Source organism: Neolamprologus brichardi, chromosome 6 (assembly GCF_056152115.1).
Source record: "Neolamprologus brichardi isolate AB-2024 chromosome 6, ASM5615211v1, whole genome shotgun sequence".
NCBI lineage: Eukaryota > Metazoa > Chordata > Actinopteri > Cichliformes > Cichlidae > Neolamprologus > Neolamprologus brichardi.
The window spans coordinates 13,972,850-13,995,564 of NC_142109.1; the positions used below are offsets into that span (position 1 = coordinate 13,972,850).

The 22,715-nt window shown below is 39.7% G+C and overlaps 2 protein-coding genes across 2 annotated transcripts; one reads left to right on the forward strand and one right to left on the reverse strand.

Moving 5' to 3' along the window:
• Nucleotides 1–226: 226 nt before the first annotated feature.
• Nucleotides 227–14,201, forward strand: spag5 (sperm associated antigen 5). The gene is made up of 25 exons (XM_006787069.2): nt 227–347; nt 1,124–1,195; nt 1,285–1,413; nt 1,506–3,721; nt 3,846–4,038; nt 4,243–4,359; nt 4,513–4,605; nt 4,762–4,896; nt 5,660–5,779; nt 5,882–5,974; nt 7,086–7,220; nt 7,328–7,421; nt 7,528–7,675; nt 7,842–7,892; nt 8,037–8,211; nt 8,348–8,481; nt 8,877–9,045; nt 10,786–10,918; nt 12,356–12,602; nt 12,794–12,926; nt 13,061–13,141; nt 13,234–13,383; nt 13,669–13,743; nt 13,884–13,964; nt 14,062–14,201. The coding sequence occupies exons 2-25, from the start codon at nt 1,157–1,159 to the stop codon at nt 14,131–14,133; spliced, it is 5,013 nt and encodes a 1,670-aa protein (XP_006787132.2). The 5' UTR covers nt 227–347; nt 1,124–1,156; the 3' UTR covers nt 14,134–14,201.
• A 1,168-nt stretch (nt 14,202–15,369) lies between these two features.
• Nucleotides 15,370–17,099, reverse strand: foxe1 (forkhead box E1). The gene has a single exon (XM_006787070.3). The coding sequence runs from the start codon at nt 16,743–16,745 to the stop codon at nt 15,639–15,641; it is 1,107 nt and encodes a 368-aa protein (XP_006787133.2). The 5' UTR covers nt 16,746–17,099; the 3' UTR covers nt 15,370–15,638.
• Nucleotides 17,100–22,715: the final 5,616 nt, after the last annotated feature.

The following is a 22,715-nucleotide window of genomic DNA, read 5'->3' on the forward strand; positions in this document are numbered from 1 at the left end:
TTTTTATGCAGACACGAAGTTTTAATAAAACGCTGACATAAAACAAAACAATACAAAAAACAAAGATACTTAAGAGCCAACATAAAAGTGTAAATTTTCTGTCAGCAAAAGGAACATGCTGGAGCAATTACATTATTTTCCCGAAAGAGGCAGCAGTGAGTAAAGGTACAGATCTCAACCATCTAGTGCTTCTCTCAACCAACGAAGAAGAGAAATGGACCAATAACAGTGCTGCTATTCGTGTTTTTGAATCAAACGCGGTGGATGGTAGTTCAATACAAGATTTGTTTACCCTGTCCTCGTCTCTGTTAAAACGCTGGTTGAAGTTAGCTGGTAAAATTTAAAAGGTAAAATACTTTTACATGATTTAAGGCCGTTTGCCTCGGACAGCTAAGCTATTAATTAAGTGCCTTTGTTAGAAGTCTAACTAGAGGGAGTGCAATTTACGGTTAGCTATCGACTGGTACCGGTCTCTTAAACTGTAGTTTACGCCCTTGCAATATTCATTCTTAGCAACACTTTCTGTGGATGTTAGAATTCTGTGAATTCTCACATTGATTTTCGAAGTTATTAAATTAATGCTTGAAATGGCCTATTCTTGTCAACTAGGCCAAGTGAGCTGCTCGGCTAGTTTGACACGACAAGTGGATCTCTGTGCAGGATTTTAAAGAACATTCTCACATTGTCGTAAAACAACAGTTAAACTCTGCAACATGGTTGTTTGCTGTAATCGTCTTTCCTTTTGTTTCTGCCCCGGAAGAAACCGTCATAACAAGAAGACAACATCCACACAAAGGGTTATGATGGGGCTAATTTGAATTTAACAGACTCTCTCTGCACAAACGAAATGTTTAAAAAGTTCCGACTAACTTGTCTTATACAAACTGTTGAAGTCTCGTGATCGTGATTAAATTCCGGAAAGTTTTTGCAGTCAAGGAGAACTGGGGTTTGTCTTTCGTAACTTGGCTTGAAATCACATTATTCTCTAGTATGAGGAGCAAGACCCTGTTTTAGCACTCGCATGGAAAACCAACTATTTTAATGCGGAGCTATTGGTTTTTACAGCTAAGATTAATCCGCATTTAAATCAAACTGGTAAAATATGAAATCTTTTGTCTTCCAGTTGTAAACATAGTTTTCCGAGAACTTCAGAGTAATGGCTTCCAGGAGTTCAAGTTCCACAGGGGAAGGCTTGGTAAGACTTTTGTACTCAGTTGTGCATACTGTACAGTGTTATCTCTGAGCATATTAGTTAATGGATAATTCAACCTTTGTTGATGGTAGCTCTCCAGCCGATCCAGCGAGCGTACCCCTCTGAGAAGTCTGGACAATGAGATTCTGCACTTGTCGACTCCCTCATCGAAGTTCAGATCAAAATCACAGATCAGTAGCGATGCTGGCAAAATGACGATGGTGGGTATACACTAATACTTACAAATATAATGTGTCTTTTTTTTCTCTTTTTTTGGTGCTGTTTTTTAACCACTACTTATTTTCATTAATAGGGTGATTTTCCACTGAGTGAACAAGAACCCCAGCTGTACTCTTCTCCATCCACCAAAATGATACAAACCAATCTTCCAAAAACTGATACAACAACTACTCAGATTGCTTGTGGACTTTCAGATATAACATTTAAATCCTTCACTTGTGCTGGTGGTGAAGTTGAGATATTAGGCTCTTTACTGCATGCAGAGGAGAGTCTTATTTTATCTACGGACCAGGGTACATCTAACACTGAATCTGAAGATGGCATCATCTCTGACAGTGTGATAATGGAGTCATGCTCTGATCACATCGAACATCCCTATCATGTTCTCGAGAAGAGTGACACTTACACTGTTAACATCAGCGCAGCACTTCCATGTGAAACTGACAGCACTACACCGGCTTCTTGTGATCTGGAAAACAAACAAGCCACCGAAGAATCAACAGCTTTTCAGAGTGACTGCAGTGGAAAGGCAGATCTCACTTGGAAATCCTTCCTTCGTGATGTAGGTGAGGTGGAAGTTTCAGATGCCACCAGATTACACAACGAAACCATTCCTCTGCCCAAAGAAGAGCTTGGTGCTCCTCTAGAGTATGACAGTATAAATTTGACTAACTGCTTCGGTGACTTTGACCAGCAGTGTCAAGAGGAACATGCTGGTCATCCATACTGTAGCCATGCTGGTGGTGTTGATCCTGTCATTGAGGCTTTATCTGAGACAACACGTGGTTCAGAAAAACGTGCTAATGGACTGACCTTTAAATCACTGAACTGCACTGGAGGAGAGATTGAAATTCCAAGAGAAGAGTCTGTTGTTCAACCAGCCAACCATACTGTTAGCAGCAGTGAGACACATGGCTATGCCATAGATTCAACTGAAATAGCTGGTGACTGTGATTTACAAAATGATAATACAATTGGTCACTTTGATCATCCAGACAGCACTGAGGATGTAATCGCCAGACACTACAGTGGTAGCCCAGTGGTATCTGATAGCCAGGCTGGGAGCCAAGGTGGTGTCACAGCTGATTGTTGTATTCCAGCTGAAGATGAAAAATTAGATGAGGCCCAATTTCCCAAAAAGAAGACATCCCTTCTGCATGAGGACCAGATAGTTTTCACCGAGGGGACAGATTACAATCTGTTCACTTCCATCACACATGATTATTGTCAAGATGCCTTTGAAGATGCTAACAGCCAACAGAACAATGGTGAAGCTGTGGTAGCTACTGACCCATCAGCTGTTAGCAGATCTCTGGTGGCTAATGGATCTTTAAAAGCTTTGGATAGTGAAACTGTAAAATGCAAAGGGCAAGAAATGCTTAACTGTACCGTGAATCCTGCTGACAGTGCATTGCCTCTCGTGGTTCAGAATACTCAGATTTCTGACTGCAGTCAACTTGCAGGTTCAGCAGAGAGCCCTTCAGCTGTGGAAGCGCAACAGCAAGACCAAGAGGAGCATGTCTCTGAAGTGAACTCCACCAGAGGACCCGCTGAATCCAGTGAGGAAAAAGACAGTGCCATTGGCTCATCTGGAAATGCACCTGCTCTTTGCAACTGTGCAGAAAAATCTCATGCAGAGAACCTTACTGATGTACTGAAAGTGCTGTCGGAGTGTCCCTCGGTTGCCTCAGCTTTGCAGTTGGGAATGTTTAGTCCCGTTAGGAGAGCTTCTCTGTCTTTTTTAAAGACTTGTGGGGATCCTGCTCAAGGCAAGTTTGCAGCTGATGACTCTGCTATTGAGGGTGAGAAAACATTGTTTGCTCCTCTTAATGCTGACCATGCTGGGTTGTGGGCGCAGCAACTGGAAAGCCCAATGCCTCATCCTCTGTTAAACTCCACAGCCTTGGGTCAGAATCCTGGTCTGAGCCCACTCAGGGAGCCAGTTAAGGATTTGGGACAGAAAGTCTCTGCAGAGCCTCAGACTGAAGCTGAGAAACCACTGCTGAATTTCCCACTGATTTCCGATGGTCCGTTTCAGCAGCAGCTTCGACAAATGGCAGAGTTCCTCATGATGGCGTCTGGAAAGATGGGCCCTGCTGCTGTCTCTGCTCCTGCTCCACCTCCTGCCCCTCCAGCCAAAGCTACTCCTGTAAAGTCTCACAGTGTCTGTGTGGGCAGTAGTCCTGTGAAACTGGTTGACCACAGCCTCAATACTTCTGGCCTGTTTGAGAGGAAGAGAGAATTCTCTGTGGCTGATTCCTGCACTATGACTGACCCGCTCCTCTGGAAGTAAGTGCCCATTGTAAATTGGTCATTTATTCAACAGTTGTGAGTATAGATAAAGCTAAATCTGCTTTTAGTATTTTCTTTGTTTGCCTCTCAGTATTCTTTCATTGGTTTTCCGGTTTTCCAGTTTACCTCCAGGCAGCCTGGAGTCCCTCCCAAGACAGGAGCTGGAACAGAGGTTAATGTCTAGCATGACGATGGTTGAGGCCCTGCTGCAACAGCTGACTGCAGCGAGGGCACAAGGACGTCCGCTTGCAGGCCCTGCTCCTTCAGACCTCCGGGAGAAACTCGTGCAGACAGACCACACCGAACTCAGTCAGGTAACTGTTGACATCTACATTTTGTTTAAAGGGCACCTGTTATGCTCATTTTCTACTCTATATTTAGATTTTTGGACTCTATTAGAGTAGTTTCGCATATGTCACAGCTTAAAATATTCCTCAAACAGAAGCTTTCAACTCTGATCTCATTATATAACAAAGAATTACTGCTTAAGTAGTCAGTTGTTTATATTTTATATCTAGACCACAATGTATAGAGACCTGTATGTGGAAGCTTTGAGTCGGATTGGGGAGTTGGAGCTTGATGGGAGTTCTCTACAAAACCTTATCCAGAGTCTGCAAGACATGAAGGTCACCATGGTAAGTCACAAACAACCACCCAGCTCATGTTGTTTAAACTGGGATATAATGCTCAAACACGTCTCACTGAATGAATGTTTTTTTTGTGTGTGTGTATTGAGATAGTCAATATTTTCTTTACTAAGAGTAAAGTGTGTGTATTTGTCCCAACAGACTTCTGTCAGAAGTGACACAGACGCTGCTCTCTCTAACATGAATGAAATTGGTGACATAGTCAGAGAGGACCATCAAAGCCTCATTTCACATGTACGTACAACATGTTACCTCATTCTGTCTCATACAAGTTAAACAGTATGCTTGTTTTTGTAATTATTCATCAGTTATTTATGGCTTAAGTTGTTAGTGTAACATGATTATGTGCTACAACTCAGTTGAGGTATATTTTTCTCATGTTGTTTTTAGTATGGGCACATGAAGTCTCTACTTGAGAAATCAAAGGACATACAGAGCAGGATGATGCAGAAGGTCAAAGAAGCTCTTCATCAGAGAAATGACATGAGGACTCAAATGGAAGAAGCCTTCACAGCAAAGGAGGCAGTAAGTCTTTTTGGGGTGTTTTAGTTGTTTAGTCTAAATGTAGAGGAACGGCAACCTCCTGAGGAGAAGGGTGTACTATGAAGCACGTTCAATACAGCCAGCCATTCTTTGCATTAGCTGGCTTGACAAAACCTAAAACCCCAGTGAGAGATGAAGCTGGTTCTCAGCTTTCTTTGTTAATCCAGGCTTCCTGCTTCAGGCTCTGTTCGCAATCACATTAAAGGGAGCATTTATCTGCCATTCTTCTTCTGCATAAGTCTATTGAGAATGTCTGATTGGAGCAGGTTGTGCTCAGAGCATTGGGTAATGGAGATCTATAAACGTTATTGAAAAATATATCAGTAAAATGGACATTAGTGTGAAAAATAAGATAACAGAGTAATGCTGCTGAGAATCATTAATGTGGTAAAATTGTTAAATTGTGTTTATGTTACTGCTCAGTGCTGCTGTTTATTTCAATTTAAGCAAAAAGTAGCACCTAAAGCATACTAGAATCAGTTCAAAGGTTGTGTTTCCAGGTAATGTGTTTAGCATAAGTTACTGTGGTGATCTAGCCAGATTAAAAAGAGAGCCACCTTTGTGACACAAAAAACCTCTCTGTCTGTTAAACATAGCTCACTGTGTAAACACCTCTGCTTTAGCTGACCAACAGTTTTTCTGGAACATATAAAAATATCTGCAGAAGTTATGCTGGCTGTGTGTTTAAGATGATTATTTGTTCCAGGGGTATTAAATGTGTGTGTGTGTGGTTGTGTGTTGTCAGGCTTTCAGTGCGATGGAACAGCTGAGGACGCACTGTGCCACAGAAATTTCACTTCTGGAGAAGAGTGTGGGGTCTCAGCAAGAGCTGCTGGCCGCCCTAAACCAGAGCTATCCAGAACTGGTACAGAAAACAAGCCAAAAAATAAACAGCTCAATAATAATTGTATTTAAAGTAATATGTGAGTGTAATTTCTTTGTTTCTTTTTTGTCTTTACTAATGCAGGTTGGGTTAAACAAGGCTTATAATGCAACCCTGGACTCTGCTTCAGATCTTTTGTCTGAAACCATGGATGAACAGTCCGCTTTGATGAAAGAGGTACGCTCATACTAAAAACCTTGAACTATGACAGTCAATGAACATGTATCACAGCAGTTTCTATATGATGGCAAAGAAACAAAGAACCAGTGTTTTGGTTCCAATTCTTATGTTTTCATTTTTAGTTTAATCTGTGTGACATTCATAGCAGCACAGTGGCTCCGTTTGAATGGTGTTTACTGCTGTTGTAATTTGTGGGTTTCTAAAAACACGAGGCTTTGGTGTAAAATCCACCACATGAGCATCCTGTACATAATAGTGCTGTTTAAAGGTACAGTCAGTCATTTTTTGGTTGAGGTTATTCTCAGTACTCATAAGTATACATTGAAGTGTCTTCCAACAAATTGATACGCTCTCGTAAAACTGGAAATAAAATACATAGGAGCATGTGCTGGTTTGTGGAAGCGCCTGTGTTGCCTGGCCATGTTGAACACAGTGGCCGAGATGGACATCAGCTAATCATGTTTTATGTATGTGGCTACAGACCGGCTGCATACATAGCACGCCAAAGACTCAGACAAGCTCCATATCTGTTTGTTGCCGTTCGTGTCTTGTGCCATGGAGGCAAGTTGCATTTTCTGTCTGCACCTTCAGACTCAAGATATAAAAGATCACACCTATGTTTTATCATCTGAGAAGTGGTTTTCTTCACTAAAGGAGTGAAAATGTGAACGCAAGAGACGATGTGACCGGCATCTGGATAAAACAAGAGTAGATCTTGGCACAGCAGATTAAAGGAATTGCAGAAAGGGAGATTATGAAGGTGACACAGAAGTCACTGGGGTTCTGCTCAATATTTTGTCTTTTTATGTTTATTTTATAAACGTGTATATCCTATAGTGGGCACTGTAGCTACGATTATGCACTTGAATTAGGTGGTGTAAGAAAACAGAATTCAGTTGGCTGTAATCTACTGCCATCTAGTGATAAGATTATTATTATTTTTTTCTTCTTGCAGTGTACCTTTTTTTTCGGTTTAAAATTCCATTTAATGTGTTCTAATGTTGTTTAGTTGAAACTTTAGGTGCTTTAATACAGCCTTTACTATTAGAGCATTTACTGCTCTGTTAAAATGTGATAATGTGTTGATGCTAATGCCATCTGTTTATAGCTCTTCATGGTCAGGAGCCTTCTGCACAAAACGGCTCCCATGCTCCTGAAGCTGAACGAGAAAGCTGCTGCTGCTTTGAGAGAGAGAGATGAGCACATTTCTGCAAGAGACCAAGCTGTTGAAGAGCGAGAGCAGGTAAGGCATCTGTTATATTCAGGATATTTACAGCCTTGTACTTTAATCAGTCAACATGTCTGATTAAAATTATTTATATGCTTTAAAAAAAACAAAAAACTCAACAGATTGAAGAAGAACTGAATGAAACTCATTCAAATTTCCAAGCTGCCAGGGAGCAGATTGGAGATTTAAATCTGCAGGTGACAATTCTGACATCAGGTAAAAACTGAAATAACTCTCTGGCTATTTCGCTCCCTCTTTTTCAAAATGCTTTCTTTCTTGACAACCTATGGACTTAAACTTTTTTTAAAATAAATAAATCCAGAGATGGGTGTACTGCGAGAGAAGTTGACTGAAAAAGAAGAAGAGACGGGTCAGCTAGAGAGGAAGGTGACGGAGCTGTCTGCTACAGTTTCCTCCACGCTGGCATCCTACACTTTCTTGGAGCAGGCCCTGGCTGCTGAGACTACAAAGTATGATGCTCCTTATTGATGACAGAAATCAAGCTTAGAAATTTAAAAATGGAAGTGAACACTGGGTTGGTGGTTACTTGTTAACAGGGTAAACTTTGAAAGGCAAAATAAAGCCCTGAATTGCAGCATGTGCTTTAAAATATGCCTTATTTTGTTTTTATTCAAGGTTGCAGGAGTCGTGGAAAGACAAACAAGAGGCTAAAGATCGAGCAAATGAGTAAGTGTTGGTTAATAGTAAAGGATAAAAAAAAAAAAGAAGAAGAAAAATGTAACCAGTGGTTACATTTTTACTATAATTTTACATAAATGTTGCAGTATATATCCGAATACTGCTGTGTTTTTTCTTTTTGACCTTGTCCAGCTTGGAGGCATCACTGGGTCAGTCGGAGCAGCGGGTGTGCGAGTTGAGTCGGGCTCTGGCTCAGAGTGAGGAGCAGCTCAGTCAGCTGCAGTCCCTCTCACAGTCTCAGAGTCTGCAGATCCAGCAGCTCCAGGATGTCTGCACACAGCTCAGTGGCGTGCGGGAAATGAACGAGGTGAGCATTAGAGAGGGTATCTGTCTCATTTAACACCAGAGAAGCATGAGGCGTTTGGTTATTACAGGAATAATATGCGACTTAACCTTGAGGGGAGGATGTTAGGTTTAATTTTCCTGCTGTCTGTGTGCATCAGTTCCTACAGATGGAAAACGAGTTGGCGAGGGAGCAGATGGCAGAAAGTGAGCGTATGCTGAGGGAAAACCTGCAGAGCCTTCGGGAGAGGAACATCCAGTGTGAGGACCTGAAGAAAGAAGTTTGTCAACTTAAGTAAGTATAAATAAGCCATTGAGGGTGATGTGCTTGAAAAGCCCAAACCGAGCCTGAAAAAACTTTCGGATTAAACAAAACAAAATTGTCTGTCTGTGCTCAGTTTCTTAGATCAGGGATGTCAAACTCATTTTACATCGAGGGCTACATACAGCCCACTTTTCTAGTTCTTAACTACGCTGGTGTAGTATGAATGGCTGTGGGGGCAGGTCTATATCAACAGGAAAAACTGTAAAATGTTCAAGGATTAATACTCACATATTTTCTGGATTGGAGTCTTTTGCCTTATGGCCTTATGTTTGTAATAATAAATCTTTGCAAATTGTTCTCATGATGTTTAACATTTTGTTGGCACACTGAATGATAACTTGCCTCTGTGTGTTTGTGTGATGGAGGCTTGAGAACGGGAATTTGCAGGAAGAACTAAAAGCCACGAGGTCCAGAGCCAGGACAGCAAACCTGGAGCTTGAAGAGAAGATGGCTCAGGCGGTCACGGAAATCACTTTGCTGCATCACACACTGAGGGGAGTGACCAACAAGCTCCATGATGAACTTGATGAAAAGGTAAAACAATATCAGAACTAGGCCCGGGTATTGTCACTGATTCCTACAACCGATTCAATTCTGATTCACAAGGTTTGATTCGATTCAGTTAGATTTTGACTTGGTCAGTAATATTATCATCCAAGATCATTTATCTTGGGTATGTACTGTCGAAAGAGCCCTCAAAATTCAATACATATTTTCTGGAAGTTAAGAAAAGAATCTAAAGCAGTTACAATATTGCACTTTTTATTTAACCTGTTAAGCCCCAGGGGCTTTTCTGAGGTTCCTGCTTGAAAATGACACACTCAAAGCGACTTGAGTATTTCTCTGGAATTATAAACTCAGTGTAAACTTTCTAGGTATAAAAATAAAGCTGACACTTGTGAGACTTAATCAGAGGTGTAAGCACCACAGCAGATGCCAGTTTTTCCTGGCCCGGTCTGTTATAGCATGTAACCCCCTTGAAAATATTCTGCAGTAGATCAAGAACGGAAGAAACAGCATCTCAACATTACCTGATGCTGCTGAAGTGACGCAGAGCAAAGTTACAGACGCTTTATTAGAGGCATAGTTAAGCGTTTGAAATTTGTTGAAATTTCTTCAGTATTGAAAAGCAGAAATTAGGGTTTCTTGTCGGTTATTTTTTTTGGGGGAAAACGAACAACAAAAAAGAGAGGCAGACAACACTGTCCACAACAGGAGACCGGTGCGTAATATGCACGGGAATAAAGTAGAAAATAAACACTTTTGATTGGAAACTGGAAACTCTCGAGCACACTGAGAGAGAGAGTGCGATATTTTTATTATTATTATTATTATTATTTTTTAATTGTGGTGGAAGCAAAACGGTAAAAATAAGGAGTTGTACGTGAAGTGTAGTTTTGATCTTTTGGTGCTGGTTCAGTGAATTTTGGTCAGTTTCAGAATCTGTGAGTTGCCGGCTTTTAGCTTTTATATCCTTTTGCGGAGCCTGTTTTTCTTGGTCTTTAATCTTTTGCTGTTTTAGTTGTTTGGTGGTTGTTGAAATGGTTTTGTGAGGTTTTAGCTGAGATTCTGACATTTCTGGCAAAATATGTTTATATTTAAGTCAGTTTCAGGATTTCGATTTAAATTGTCAAATCTTTTTTTTTTTTTCTTCTAATTGTTATGTTTTTTAAACCGGCCCCTAATCAGAACCCAGCAGAACTTTGTTCCACACGCTGTTTCATGTGCTTGAACTCGATTTCACAGGTCTGTGGATGGAGCTCGTTGAATATCAGTACTTGTTACAGGCTTCTTTCCCCTTTCTGTTTGCTTTGTACAGCCTAGTATAGCATAGTTACAATTAATCCTTTGTATTTTTTATATTGTCCATTTTATTACTTAATGTTCTGTTTATTTTAACCTTCGTGTACAGTGCTTAGTGACTGCCTGTCTAAACTTACTAGTTTTGGTAATGGTGAAATGATGCAGCTGGAAGCTCAATTTCACAGGCGTTAGTTTAATTGAGCCCTGATATGGACTCCACTGTATGTGCAGATGATCTGCAACAAGTAAAGTCAAATGCATAGAGTATGCAAAGCTTAATTTCTTTGAAATTAAAAGAATGCATTGTTGTGGCCATGAGCTCTTGACATTTGCAGTTGTAATTTGGACATCAGAAGCAACTGTTTACAGCATTTATAAATCATCTTGTAACATCATTTACTATTGAACTTATGCTATAGATGCAGTACTGCATGTCTTTTCCCACTTGGATTTAAATGTCTTACTTTTCAGAAACCACAGATGTGTGAAGAGTCTCAGTCAGTCCACAGCGTGGAGCGTTGTGCCTCCTTTGTCGACAGCATCATGGTGGCATCAACTGCCGAGAGAGAGGAAGAGGTCAAAGCAGACACTCCTGCTGAAACAGGTACTGTTGTTCACCCCATGTGTGTCAGTTCACTCATAAGTAACATGCTAGTTTTTCTTTTTCTCTTTTAAATTGATTATTAAAAAAATATAACGTGTCAGCATTTGTTTTTCATCCTAAACACAACAGGAGGCACTAATTCTGATTACATCTCACTCACTCACTCACAGAGTTGAAGCTGGAAAACATGGTTGAGCTGGTTGAATTTAGTCACTTATAGAATCTCATTTTAGTAGCAACAAGCTCCATCAGATGTTATTGTAACTGCTAATGAAGCTTCCACTCTTTCAGTTGATCAGGTTACCACATCTCACCTGGGTTAAGGTCAAGACTCTGAGCCAATACCTGAACTGTCAGACCCCAGTGTTGCACCCGGGCTGATCCCTCCTGGTGGTGTGTGATGACATGTTTCCTCCAGACTCGTCATTTCATTTGTCCACATAACATCGTCCCATAGTGACCTGTTTTTTTGGATAACAGCACATTCCTTTGCTGTATCTTCCTTAAAGTCGACACATGAGATTTCATGCATATGCTCCTATTTTTGGGGTTTTCTTTAGCCTTACAAGTTGCCATGGGGATCTTTGCATCCACTTGTGGAGTGATGAGCACCTTTTCTAGCTTGTAACGCTTCATCTACGATGCTGCGACTCCTCATTAAGAAGAACAGGCTTTTTCAGTAACCAGACTTTACATAGTTGTGTTACTGAGCCACCTCCTGCAAACCACAATCCACACTTGACACTTGACTTCTGTGAAAGTTGTTAGCACGGAGATTCACTTTCTTTTTTTAGGCCTGTGAATAATCACTGTGTGTTTTCACATGGAAAGTACAGCTGTTTGTTTATACAGATTACGCTGTCTGTAGTTTGATGAAGATCAAACTATTCAAATTCCAAATTCAAAAAGTTTTTAGTTCACTTGTAATGTGGTCCAGCGTAATTATGTTGTTAAGCAGCTGCAAGCAAGTCTCTTTAAATAGTCACGCTGAGATCACTCAGAGAGCAGTGTGATTTGAATGTCTCAAACATGATTTGAATACATGCTCAGCATGTCGTATGTGTCTCCTTTATGAAAAGGAGGTATTAATTTCATTGTTTGAAGGCTTAGTGGTGCATTACCAAAAAACAAAGAACTGGGTCTTTTTTTTTTTTCAAGGAGGCATCAATAATATGATTGCATAATATAAAAATTCTTTCTTCAATGCTCCTTTTCTTACCAACTTTTCTATATGAGCTACACATGCACTTCAATTCATCCTGTTTTTCCCTTGGATAAAGGAGGTAGTGGGCAAAGTTTTTCTTATAGGAATAATTTTCAGGTGGGAATATATCTGCACAGCCACCAGGGACTGTAATAAAAAAATGGAACAGATAATAAAAGTCTAAAATGTGATTATAATAATAAAAAAACAACTAAGTTTTACTTTCTCTTCAGTCCCTTCAGACACTCTCGAGCCACAGCGTGAAGCTTTGTTCAGTGGGACGAGCGCCTTCACCCGCATCGCAGCCATCACTCCTAAAAAGAATATGAGCACAGTCGAGATTCAACCAGAGGAAGAGGAGCAGAGCCACCTGGCGGAGCTGCTTACTGGCCTGGGCAGCACCGTCACCGAGCTCGTCAGCACTCTGAAGCTGGTGCAGCAGCGCAGAGACGCTCAGCTGGAGGAGCTGCATGGCCAAATGTAAGCTGTAATGTACTTTTTTTATTTTATTTTTAATTATTATTATTTTTATTATTATTATGAAAACCAAGTGTGAAATAAATTTTTTTTGAAAGTTGTTGTTTTGTACATTAACATCAAATTTAATCCAATTATCTTGTTGCTTTTTTCTTTTTAAAACCCCCCAACTGTTATCTGATGTGTTATTCCAGCTGTGGCCTGCAGGTGGAGCAGCGTGCTGCAAAGAACGGACATAAAGCTGAGGTTTTTGAGCTCAAGTATCAACTCAGCCGTCTGAGTCAGCTGGTCGAGAAGGCAAATCAGGCTCTGCAGCAGAAAACTCAGGTAAGGATGACTTTTGCTGGACATCTTTTGTCCTTTATTCATCTGTGATAAGAAAGATCAGGATGGGTGCGGAGGACGGCTGACCGATGGAAGAGAAAAATGCTGACGCTGAAGTTTCATTAATTTTTTTTCAGGATGAGAAAACGCTGGCTAAGTTGATAGTTGAAGTGCAAGACACACAGGAAATCCTAAATAAACAGAAGACTGACAATAATGTAAGGCACCAAAATAATACTGCCAGTGTTTCTAAGCTACTTCGTATTCTTGTAGTTATTATTGTCTAAATGCAAATGAACGTTTTCTCCAGGAATTGAGAAGGGAAATCACTGAGCTTCGTCGCGCTCTCCAGCAGTCGAAGGTGGAGTCTGAATTCCTTCGGGATGAACTGAGGAAAGCTGGCGGCCAGTCGACTAAACCGGAGCATTTCATGGAAGAGAACATCAAGTCATTGAAAGAGGTATGATTTATCAGAATCATTATTTATTATGTATTTCCATAGTTTTCAAGTTTTAAAATTGAATTTGGATTTTTTTTTTTTTTTTAAACTCACGTTTTCTTGTTAGATCAGTTTTATGGTTTTATTATGTTACTTAAGTTGTACAGCACTTTGGTCAACAGCAGCTGTTTTTAAATGTGCTTATAAGTAAACTTGACTTTTCAGCCTGTTGTTGAGGAAACGCTGCAGCTTAAAGGGACCCCCCTCCTCCTCTTTTCTCATAAACTTCTTCCATTTGATCCCTAGGTGGAGAGACTGAAGGCCAGTCTTCAAGAAGCTGAGCAGGCCAAAGTAAAAATTCTTGAAAGGGCAAAGAGACATGTAAGTCCTGACCGTACCCGGCATCAATCGCGTTCCTGACTACATATCAGCATTCACACTGTATTTATTGACTTAGAGGAACATTAGATGGTCTTATTGCCAGCCATGTGAGCATTCATGAGGATGTTCATCTCTTACAGCAAATCATCTATCAGAGCAACCAGCAGAAAAGTGAGAACGAGCTTCAGATATTAAACAACATGATCAACAGAGTTCGGGAGGTGAGAAATGTTTCATACCATGGAACATATTCTGTAAACTGCAGCGTGTGTTTGGATGTTTGCCATAATGTGCTGCTTTTTCCTTTTTGCCTCACAGACCTTGCTGTCGTTGCCAGCAGTTGTGAAGAACTGTGAACAGCTCCAGCAGCTCGTAGAATACATTGGCTGATGTGTTTATTTCCCTCGTGTGTGTGTTTATTCATGTTTTAGCTTGTCTGCCTTCTAAATGTTTGTATTTTTGAGAATAAAATAATTATTTGACTCTTCTGAGGTTCTCTACTATTATTATTATTGTTATTATTATTATTATTATTTATTTTTTCACATTTCATGAAAAGATGCTATTAAAAATGATTTTTCTTTGCTGAGTGGGTGTAAATGCCACGTTACTGCCACGTCTTCTGCTTTTTAAGGAGGTGTGTGCCAATCCCAGGTGCAACAAAGTAAGCGACAGAGTTGAAATAAAGTGGTATTCCATTTTTTGTTGTTTTTACAAGGCCATGAAAGAAACTTATCTATTTATTCCAAGGGTTTTCACAGCACGAAGTGGTGAAAGAAAACTTTAAAATGGAGATAAAAGCAAGCTGCATCCATCACCAAAGGTTTCCTTTTGTTTTCTTAATTAAAAAAAAAACAATCGTCTTAGCTCGAATTGTTTTCTTTGTGTCTCATCTTGTCCGATTTGCAGGCTTTGTGTGGAAGAGGTTTCTGGTATTATGTGGTCTTAACCCAAAGGCATGAAGCATCGAGTGGCGAGTCTATTCATTTTCTTGATTAGTGGATTTGCATGTGGCCAAGTGCTGCACTGGTGTCTCGACATGGCGGCTGAGACCGGTCACGGTTACTGGTGTGGCTCCAGACGGCACTTCAAACCGGCTGAGCTGACCCAGAAAGCATTAGAAGCACAAAGGAAAGAGAGGATTGAGCTTATTTTTTTGTGTGTGTGTTCCTGCTTTAATTTTATCTGGACCTTTTGGCCCTCGTTACTTTATAAGACTTAAAATTAGAACTCACTTATAGCTGATACAAATATGACTCGTATAGTGTAAATTTCTTCTTTCACAACTACTTCAACTGCAATCCCTCATCACAAATTTAAAATCTTTTATTCTTATAGAACAAAGGTGCTTTATCATTGTTTATTTCCAAGAACAGCAAACTAAAAATGCATTTTTACTTGGCAACAAAATACAAGCTGATATTTTTTTTCACACAAGCCACTTTGCTGCAAAGCCTATGACCACGAAGCACAATAATTTATACAAACATTTCATTTAAACTCAACGGAAGTGTAAAATATTCAACTTGCACATTCCAGTTTTAACAAAAAAAAAAAATAATAATAACAGCACACAAAATTATATGTATTTTACAATCACATACTTGCTGTTAAAAGGCCTAGACATTAAAACAAAACAGCTTAATGGATATCTAAAGTAAGTTATTATCAGCAGTGAAAATGGTTTCTACAATTATTCAGAAAATCACAGTGGTGTTAAGAGAGGTCAGTCTGCTCAGTTTTGTCCTTGATAAATGTCACGAACAAAGATAAAGCAGTTGGATTTTGTGCACAGAAATGTCTGGCTCATTTGGTGCCGTCACGAGTCTCTGTTTAAAAAAAAACTAACAAAAAATAAAAGGTAGTGAGATGCTGGGCTTTACATTCTCAGTAGCTTAGATAGCAGAAACAAAACGGTCCATATTCCCCGGGTATGTGGGGTGTCTGAGGTATCCCCCAGTGTTTCCAATAGGACCTGCAGCGCTGTTATACTGGGAGAAAGACCCCAGCTGCACTGGGGAGACCCTGCCGTAGTGGTCCACTGTTTCTGCAGGGCCGTGAGCTGAGGCGTGGATCCGTCCTCCTGCTGCGTACCCCATGCCCTGGGTGTGACCCTGTCCGTACGAGCCCTGGTGTGCATGTTGGTGCGAATGGCTGTTTTGTCCAGAGTAGGTGAACGCTGGATGTGTAGAGGAGCGGGGTGGCACAGATCCCCCGCACGGTTGACTCTGGAAACCCGGAGCTCCCAAGCTGCAGGGACTGGATCCATTCGGAAGCCCTTCGGGACTGAAGCTCCGGCTTTGCTGCTGCATCACCTCTGGTCCTTGACCTGCCAGCATGCTGGATGGAGTCGGGTGTCCTATGATGTTGTTGATGCTGAACATGCGGGTCTGACTGTGCCCAAACCCCGGAGGCGACGAAGAGGGATAGTAGGCAGAGGGCAGCTGCTGTCCATATGTGGGACTGAGTGTCATGTTGGGATAGACTGAGTTGGTGTACGCAGCTGGTCTGGTAATCTGAACGGGGGAAAAAACTGGTGTTTCATGCACATATGAAGTGTATGTGCTCAGGTCGCAGCGCTTAAACCTCTTCCTGCGTCTCAGAAAGCTGCCACTCTCAAACATGTCCTCAGCGTTTGGGTCCAGTGCCCAGTAGTTGCCTTTCCCAGGTCGTCCTGGCTCTCGAGGGATCTTGATAAAACAATCATTCAGAGTCAGATTATGGCGGATGGAGTTTTGCCATTTCTTCGAATTGTCTCTGTAGAAGGGGAAGCGCTCTGTGATGAATTTGTAGATACCCCCTAGTGTTAGTTTGCGGTCAGGGGAGTTGGCAATAGCCATGGAGATGAGGGCAATGTAGCTGTATGGTGGTTTCCCGCGCTGGAGAGGTCTCTTCCTCCTCCGACCCCGCGGCTGCTCCTCTGTCTGCGGTGGAGGATTGGAGGCAAGCAAGGTGGTATCTGCTGGAGAGTCTTTCTCCACTTTGACCACTGGCATTGTCATGGACAGTTCAAAAGAAAGAGATAGATTACTTACTGGAAAAGCTGCACGGCAGAAGTAGTGGCACAGCTTTGACGTTGTTCCCTCTGTCAGAGAAAACAAATTAGTAGGCAGTACCCCGACAGTGCAAATCAAAACAGGAGATCTGTCCGATATGCAGTCCTGCTCCAAGTTTGCATTTGATTGTAAATGCTCAGGGTCCTGAGTCCAAACAGTTCAACAGTTCTTCAAAAGCAGTGGAAGTAACAGCCCTTCTGTGAAGTCCTCTTTCGTTAAATGCGGGTCTTTACTCAGTTTATTCCCGTAAAGTGTAGTCAGTTTAAGGTGAAGAGTTGAAGTGCCAATTGTTGTGCTTAAGGTGTGTGTGCGAATGAGTCACTTAGCTTTACCTGAAGAGTGTATTACCTGCAGAGACAACCTGAAGGGCCACGCCCCCTTGAACATCACATGCTCTAACATACCTAACTTCTCTACTGCTCTATTGTTCCCCTCTGTCAAAGTCTGCATACTTTGTGGAGTGAATTCTGATTTCATTTTATTAGTTTTGTTTTCAAATACATATTATTTTAAATTTGGTGAGATATCCTGAAATGGCAGGAAAAAAAAATTCTGCTGCACAAAATATTTCTACTTTAAATTACATTGTTTCGAATATTTTAACTAATATCATTACAACTATTAAAAAACAGTAACATGAGTGTATCAATATGCATTACTCACAGTTATCTTGTTTTTGTTCTATAATTGGCCTTTATTTATTTTCAGTAACCAAAACTGTGAAAACAGATATTTTTTCCTCTTTATATTCAAAGTTTACTTTAAAGCCGACCTCAGTTTATTTTAAAAAGTCCAAAATGGTCCATGTTGTTTTGATGTTTAACACTAAAAGACCTCTTTAGTGGTAACTTAACCTATGAGTTGTTTTTCTATCTTGCTTCCTTGTTTGTTTTGTGCCAGTGGTTGGCCGTGCCAGCTGTGTTAAGAGATGTAAATGTTGTCCAGACAAAGGCCCTCCTGTGATTTCAGCATGCAAAATATAAGCGATCATCATAAAGCCTGGGCACAACCCGAGAGACGGGAATAACCAACTCTTTACATAGAGATCGTTCACTGAAATTGGTAGCGATACTTGGAATAGTTTTAAAGCCACCTTTATAAAGGCATTTGTTTCCCTGCGTTTCTGTGGTGCACAAACTGTCATGTGTGCTGTTGATTGACATGAATAATGTGAAAAATAAATTTCATTGTCATCAAAGGGTGGAGAGTATTCTGCTACTGCTGGTATGAACTCTGGGGACTCCCTGGGTTAGGGTTCACCAGCTTAATCTCTTAAACAAACCAAAAGGAAAACAGAGCAGCACACTCCCTTGCGTAAAGCTAGGCAGGGTTAACACTGCGGGCATGTGTCAGAGTCTGAGCAAGGAGAGAGAGAGAGAGAGAGAGAGCAAACAGCCCGACGAAAAGTTTAGGCCCGTGGGGAGGGCCGCAGATGTGCTGTCCTGGTCTGCAGCTGCAGCACCCTGTTATATGAGGAGGTGGGTGTGGCATGTCATGATATGAGGTACTTTTTAAAGTTTTTTAGATTAACATGAGAATCTACTCTATGTGTAGCCTTGAAAAAGCATTTGCCCCGTTTCTGATTTCTTTCTTTCCTGTTTTAAATGCAGATTTGTCACACTTAGATATTTCAGGCCATCAAACAAATTTTATTATTAGACAAAGAAAACCAGAGTCACTGCAAAATGCAGTTTTTAAATGATGATTTTATTTATTGAGGGGAAAAAAACTATGCAAACCTACTTAGCCCTGTGTTTTTCCCCACTTCTTAAATCATGAATTAACTGTGATTAGCCACGTTTTTATTTTGGAAAGCAGAGTTCAGTTTCAGCAGCCGCACTGATTACCTGATTACTGCCGGACCTGTTGAGTCAAGCAATCACTTAAATGGAACCTGCCTCACAAAGTGAAAGATCTTGAAAACAATCAGCCCACAATCAAAAGAAACTCAAATACATATGAGAATTGAACCATTGAGTCACGTAATCTATCGGTCTGGAAAGGGTTAAACAAGCCATTTCTAAGGCTTTGGACTCCAAAGAACCACGGTGATAGAAACAGTGGTGAACCTTCCTAGGAGTCGACCTACAAAAATTACTCCAAGAGCGCATTGAGACTGGGCAAAAATGGCTTTCATTGGAGTTCCAAGAAGAAAACCACTGCTGGCCGAAAGCAACACAATAACTCGTCCCACATTTGCCGAAAAACATCTTGATGATCCCCGAGACTTATGTAAAATGTTCTGTGGAAAGCTGAGACAAAAGCTGAACTTTGACTCCTGTTACATCTGTATAAAACTAACATAGCATTTCATAAAAAGAACATCATATTAACAGTAAAACATGGTGGTGGTAGTGTGATGGTCTGGGGCTGTTTTGCTGATTGAGGACCATTTTAGGTCCCTACCAGAAAATCCTGAAGGAGAATGTCCGGCCATCAGTTTGTGCAATGAAGCTCAAGAACACCCGGCTTATGCAGCACGACAATGATCCAAAACACATGAGCAAGTCTACCTCTGAATGACTCAAAAAAACAAAACAAAAGATAAAATAAAATGAAGGCCACGTAAGTCTAGACTTAAATCCTGTTGACCAGTTTTGGCATTAAAGTTGCAAATACTTTTTCACACTGGGCAGAGTAGGTTTGGAAAGCTGTTTCCATTAATGAATGAAATCATCATTTAAAAAGTGTGTTTTGTATTTACTCGAGGTATCTTTGTCTGATATTAACATTTGTTTTATTTTATTTTATGCAACAATTAGGTGCAACGTGTGCAGAAAAAACTGAGAACTACAGTACCTGTAGTGTACCTGTTAAGTGTTGCTTCAACGTCACTTTGACTTTGCTGTCAAACTTGCTTTCCCACCTGTAATTACACATGTAAATAAGTGTAATTGCTCAGGTATTTGGTGCCAAAACCTTTTAAGAGGAAAGATAAATTCAGTTTTACAATACCAAGGAATTTAGTATAAAATTTTCCACGCACAATCAAAACATTGTTGTAGTTTTGTGGATGATTAGTTGAATGTATGGCGTAGTACTGTTTAACCCTTTAAAGCCGGTCGGAGCGGCACGCTCTGTTTTGCGTAACTATTTTTAAATCCCGGTAGCACTGCAACCACGTGAGCTAGCGCAATATTTTTTTTGCATATGAAAGGGAGGAGTTGTACTTACATCTTATGCCATCAGCTTGTCCCAGGTCACAGTTTCCTTCCACATATATCTTTGCAAAAACTGCATAAAAAGCGCTTGCAGCAACAAAAACATAATATTCCAGAAACACGCTTTGCCAATCCGATCAGCTGTTTGTAACACTTCCTACGTCCATCAACGCGAACTATCGCATGTCCGCCATGACCTGCCCGAAACCGGAAGTGACGTCAAATGTAGTTTTTATTTTACCATAAAGGCCTCATGAGCCTATACTGGTGTTTTTAAAAGTTATGTTTGACTTTATGACTTTCTGTGTTGTTTCTGGGATGCTTAGGACTCATATTGCACTGCTGGAAATAGTTTATTTTGATGCATATGCTGTTATTTTGCAAATTTGCACTATAATATTTATTTTCATTTTTCTTGCAGTATATGAAAATTGGTGTATTTCAAAAATAAAACTATAAAGACACTCAAAATAAATTTCCTGTGGTGGGAAATTATTTTGTGCAACTTTTTTGTATTTACAGTTTTGAGGGATAAGCCTCTTAAATTTCTCTAACTAGAAATATATGTTAAAAAAACAAAAACGATTTTCAATTCTTTTGTAGTTTATTGCACTTTTTTGCAATTTATGTAATTACTATGCACTTAATGCATACATATTATTAGAATTTAGGCTGTAATGGTTGTATTGTTGTTGATATGTTTATTGATTAGCATTCAAATATCTCAGTGAAGACAGAACAAAGATTTACCACAAAGCAAGAAAGCATGAGACAAGGCTAATCAAAAGGTATTGGCTGAAGCATTTGCTTATTACGCCAACCCTTTTAACAAAAGATCTTTTAGCATGCAGCTCCTGTACACAGGGCTCGAAGCAAATAATAAAATTCAATTCAATTCAATTTCATTTATATAGCGCCAAATCACAACAAATGTCGCCTCAAGGCGCTTCATAGATACAGAGAGAAAAGACCAACAATCATATGACCCCCTATGAGCAAGCACTTTGGCGACAGTGGGAAGGAAAAACTCCCTTTTAACAGGAAGAAACCTCCGGCAGAACCCGGCTCAGGGAGGGGCGGCCATCTGCTGCGACCGGTTGGGGTGAGAGAAGGCAAACAAAGCAAAAACAAAACAAACAAACAAACAAACAAGAAAAAACACCACCACCTTAGTAAGTAACTACATCAAAGCAAAAGAATCAAGAGGTTTTCTGTTTTTTGTTTTTGTTTTTTTTTTTGCTCTTTTCATTCTTGATATATATATTTTTCTAATACTCTATTTTTAAACATATTTTTAAACAAGGAAAATGAACTACACCTTTTTAAATCACTGTCATAACTATTCCACAGGTTAACTCCTCTAATAGAAACACATCTCTGCTTTATATTTGTCCTTATCTTGTTTTTTTTTAAAGAAATCTGTTCCCCTTAAGTCATATTGACTCTCTCTGACTTTGAACAGCTTCTGAGTACTGGGGCAAAGCAAGTTATTTTGTGCTTTATACATTATCTGTGCCATTTTATATTCAACTAAATCATAAAATTTCAGGGTATTCAGATTAATAAACAAAATGTTAGTTGGTTCTATATAGTTTGATTGGTTTATAATTCTTATAGCTCTTTTTTGCAACTTGAAAATAGGAAGAGTGTTCGTTTTATATGCATTACCCCATATCTCCAGACAGTAAGTCATATATGGAAGCAACAGAGTACAATAGAGTGTGTATAATGATTTTTTGTTCAGGACATGCTTTGTTTTATAGAGAATAGCAATGGTTTTTGACATTTTTGTTTTCACATGGTTTATATGAGACTTCCAACTCAGCTTATCATCAATTATCACTCCAAGAAATTTATTTTCGTACACTCTTTCAATTTCAATTCCATTAACCCTGATTTTAGATACATTTTTCATTTGTCTAGTGCCAAAAATAATCAATTTTGTTTTCTTTATATTTAATGATAACTTATTTACATCAAACCAGTTTTTTAATATATTTAACTCCTTTTCCGCTGTAGTCAGAAGCTGTTCTAGGTTTTTACCTGAGCAATACAGAGTGGTATCATCAGCAAACAATACACATTTTAACAGTTTGGAAATGCTACATATGTCATTTATGTATAATATAAATAATTTAGGGCCCAACACAGAGCCCTGAGGAACACCACAAGTTACCTTCAACTGCTTAGATTTTACATTATTGAATTCGACATATTGATATCTGTCATCCAGGTAACTTTTCATCCACTTGTATGCTAACCCTCTTATGCCATATCTCTCTAGTTTATTCATTAATATAGAATGATCAATCGTATCAAACGCCTTTTTTAAGTCTATAAAAACACCAACAGTATATTCCTTATTATCTATAGCATTAGATATCCCTTCTACAAGTTCCATCACTGCCATCGAAGTGGACCTTTTCACTCTAAAGCCATATTGGTTATCACTTAGGAGATTATGCTTCTCAATATATTTATCAAGTCTATTAACAAATAACTTTTCTAAAATTTTTGAGAACTGTGGGAGCAGTGATATTGGCCTATAATTGGTAAACTGACTTCTCTCTCCATTTTTATGGATTGGAATAACTTTTGCTATTTTCATTTGTGAGGGAAATACACCAGTTTGAAAGGACAGATTACAAATGTATGCGAAAGGTTGCACTATATATTCTATAATACTTTTAACTAATATCATGTCAATACCAAAACAGTCAGTGGACTTTTTATTTTTAAATGTCTTCACAATGTT